General features: G+C 46.8%; 1 protein-coding gene across 1 annotated transcript in view; it reads left to right on the forward strand.

The window, feature by feature from the left end:
* Positions 1-2,092: 2,092 nt before the first annotated feature.
* Positions 2,093-3,145, forward strand: part of LOC119287419 (aspartokinase 1, chloroplastic-like) — a 6,735-nt gene continuing 5,682 nt past the window's right edge. Inside the window, exons 1-3 of the mRNA XM_037566957.1 lie at positions 2,093-2,574; positions 2,668-2,750; positions 2,845-2,885. Of these exons, the coding sequence (XP_037422854.1) occupies positions 2,221-2,574; positions 2,668-2,750; positions 2,845-2,885 (478 nt within the window). The 5' untranslated portion in view covers positions 2,093-2,220. The remainder of the gene's footprint in view (positions 2,575-2,667; positions 2,751-2,844; positions 2,886-3,145) is intronic.

Below are 3,145 nucleotides of genomic sequence, written 5' to 3' on the forward strand. Positions count from 1 at the left end.
GATAGAAAATCAACAATTTATAACTATGGTTATTCCTGGCATAATCATGTATATGCATTACATCTATGATAAGTAAACTATTGTCCCGCTGCATCTACTACTATTACTCCACCTCGGAACTGCTATCCAGCATGCATCTCATGGTATTAAGTTTATGAAAAACAGAACAACACAATAAGCAAGATGACATATATAGATAGAAAAACCATCTAGCAATAAGATTAAACCTCGTCGTTTTATGCTTAGTGACAACAATACAATACATGCCTTCGTCCTTTCTGTCACTGGATTAGAGCACCGTGAGATTGAACCCACTACTATGCACCACTCCCTATGAAGAACTATCCATCTATCTTGGCTAGAGAAGACAAATAGATCTGAAAGCATACATAGCTACTCAATTATACAACAAAGAAACTTCAAGAGATTCAATAAAATTCAATGAACAATCTGATCATAAATCTACAATTCATCGGATCCCAACAAAGACACCATAAAAATTACATCAGATTGATCTCGAAGGTGAGTATGATATTGAATATCCAAAAGAGAGAGAAAAACCATCCAACTAGTACTATGGACCCATAGGTCCTAAAAGAACTACTCACACACCATCATTAAGGCAGCAAGGTTGATGAAGAGACCTCCTCCAATGGCTTACCCCTCCAGCAGAACTATAGAATAGGGCTATAGATGGGATCTCTTCGGAACAGAACCTTGTGACAGTGATACAATTCTCTTTGAAGAATGACGGATGGTTTCGGTATTTACAGGAATTTATGGCGGTGGAATTGGGTCAAAACGCTACACGTGCGCCCCACAAACCTAGGTGGCATGCCTTCCCAGGGCGCGCCACCTGTCCTTGTGAGCTTCGTGCCTCCTCCCGACGTCTCCCAAAGCTTCCTGTGTTCCTTCTAGTCCATAAAAAATAATCAAAAATTGGCATTGTGTTTGGACCTTCCTAAGTATTGATTTTCTGCAAAAACAAAAACAAGCAAAAAAATAGGAACTGACACTAGACACTAAATTAATAGGTTAGTCCCAAAAAATATATAAATTACATACCATTTATTAAGGAAAGATCATAAACGTAATTGAAACATAAATGGGACCACGTGCGACAAGGCCATCAATGACACTCATCTATCAAGGTAAGGAAAGTTCTGATCCACAGTATTAAGAGGGAAGGTCAAAAAATTAGTATGAAAACCAAAAAGTGGGGTTTCAGTTGTGAAAAATCGCTGGGAGTGTGCAAGGCAGAAAAAACCAGCATGGAGAGGCGGTGCTATAAGGTGAAGGCTAAAATACCATGGAGGCAAAAATAAACTGTGTGTACTGGCTTACTAACTCCTTTTAATAGTAGAGATATATGTGATTTGGTAAGATAAGAAAATATGTGATTTGACAAGATAATAAAAAATGTTATTTTTTGTTGTATTAGGAAAGTTGCGATTCTCATTAATAGTAGAGATAATGATAATAATAAATGGCAACACATTGGAAGGTTGTCGAGAATGCATTTTAGTATAAGGTTATCTCACATAGATGGTATGATTTTTAAATTCTTAATCAACTATTTATTTACGTGACTAAATTGAATCAACACCTGACAAAAGTAAGCACACAAAACAAGATCTCACCCTTAAATGGGATTTGGTTTTCTAACAATATGAAGAAAAATACAATAGAAGATATTGTGTGAGGTGAGGCGAAAATAAACCAGTGAACGAAGGTGGCGGGAGGAGAGGCGAAAATAACCGACAAAAATAAATTTGGATACCTGGCCACAACTCCCCTAGATAAAGGTCACACAGACCCCAGAATCTCTTTATAATCAAGCAACCAATGAACGTGAGGTCGTAAGCCGTGGACGCACTATCCGTGCCACTTCCACGCGGGCCCGGCCCGGCCCGCCCGAACCGCGGCGTCCACGAGTTTCTGCGTCCGGCCGCGGGGACGAGGAGGCGTAAGCTTTTTTCCATTTGCCCCCCCGCCCACCGGCCGCGGTCATCCCCGCCGTCCGTTCCCCGCGCAGACCACCTCCCCGCCGTCCGTTTCCCCTCCCGGTATATAAACCCTCCCTCCCTCCATCCCATCCCCCGTCCGTCCATCGCCGCCACTCCTCTCCTCGCCGCCACTCTTCTTCTCCGGCGAGGCCAGGAAGAGAAGGGAGGATAAGAGGAGAGGAGGGATCCCAAGCCAAGAGATCCGGAGATCTCCATGGCGACCGCGCTGCGTCTGGCGGCGGTCGCGCGGGACTCTCCGGCGGCCGTCTCCAAGCTCGGGAGGGAGAGGGCCTTGCTGCGCGCGGCCGCTAGGCCGGGTGGGCAATGCTGCGCGCGGAGGGGGCTGGTGCTCCGCTGCCAGAGTGGGGCGGCCACGCTCAAGAAGGGCGAGGCGGCGGATGGGGCCGGGGCAGCGGCGGGGTTCACCGTGGTGATGAAGTTCGGCGGCTCGTCCGTGTCGTCTGCCGCGCGGATGCGGGAGGTGGCCGACCTCATCCTCAGCTTCCCCGAGGAGACGCCCGTCGTCGTCCTCTCCGCCATGGGCAAGACCACCAACAACCTCCTCCTGGTACCACCGCTATTCTCCATTTTCCGCTCGCCCAAATTCGACTTCTTTGTCGTTCCGTGCGTGCTGAATGTGCTTGGCTGCGGGATTGTGCAGGCCGGAGAGAAGGCGGTGAGCTGCGGCGCCCCCAAGGCGTCGGAAATCAACGAGCTCGCCGTCATCAAGGAGCTCCATCTCAGGTGCGTATTGATTTTGTCATCTTGCCGTCCCCTGTTGCTTGCAAGTCTGGTTCCATCTCAGGAGTGTGAGTGTTCCTTGGTTTGCTCTGCTCAGGACCATCGATGAGCTTGGACTAGATAGCTCCATTGTTTCAGGTATGTCACTGTTGCTTTCCCCTTTCAGATGTTGGCTCAAAGTCAATACTTGTTCTGTAAAAACTAATATGGAATTCTCCAAGTCATGCCTTTTTCTTCTTTCCTAGTTAGAGATCCACCCACCGAATGATAAGCAAGTAAACTCGCCTTTCGCCACTTGCGGTGCATCAGTAATTCCATGAAGTAGCTGAATCTTTCTGCTGAATATGTCTCTTCTGCGTGTTTTCAGATTAAGCAAGACTTCTGTTTTGCCTTGCAAC

This window comes from Triticum dicoccoides, chromosome 4A (genome assembly GCF_002162155.2).
Source record: "Triticum dicoccoides isolate Atlit2015 ecotype Zavitan chromosome 4A, WEW_v2.0, whole genome shotgun sequence".
NCBI classification, from domain to species: domain Eukaryota; kingdom Viridiplantae; phylum Streptophyta; class Magnoliopsida; order Poales; family Poaceae; genus Triticum; species Triticum dicoccoides.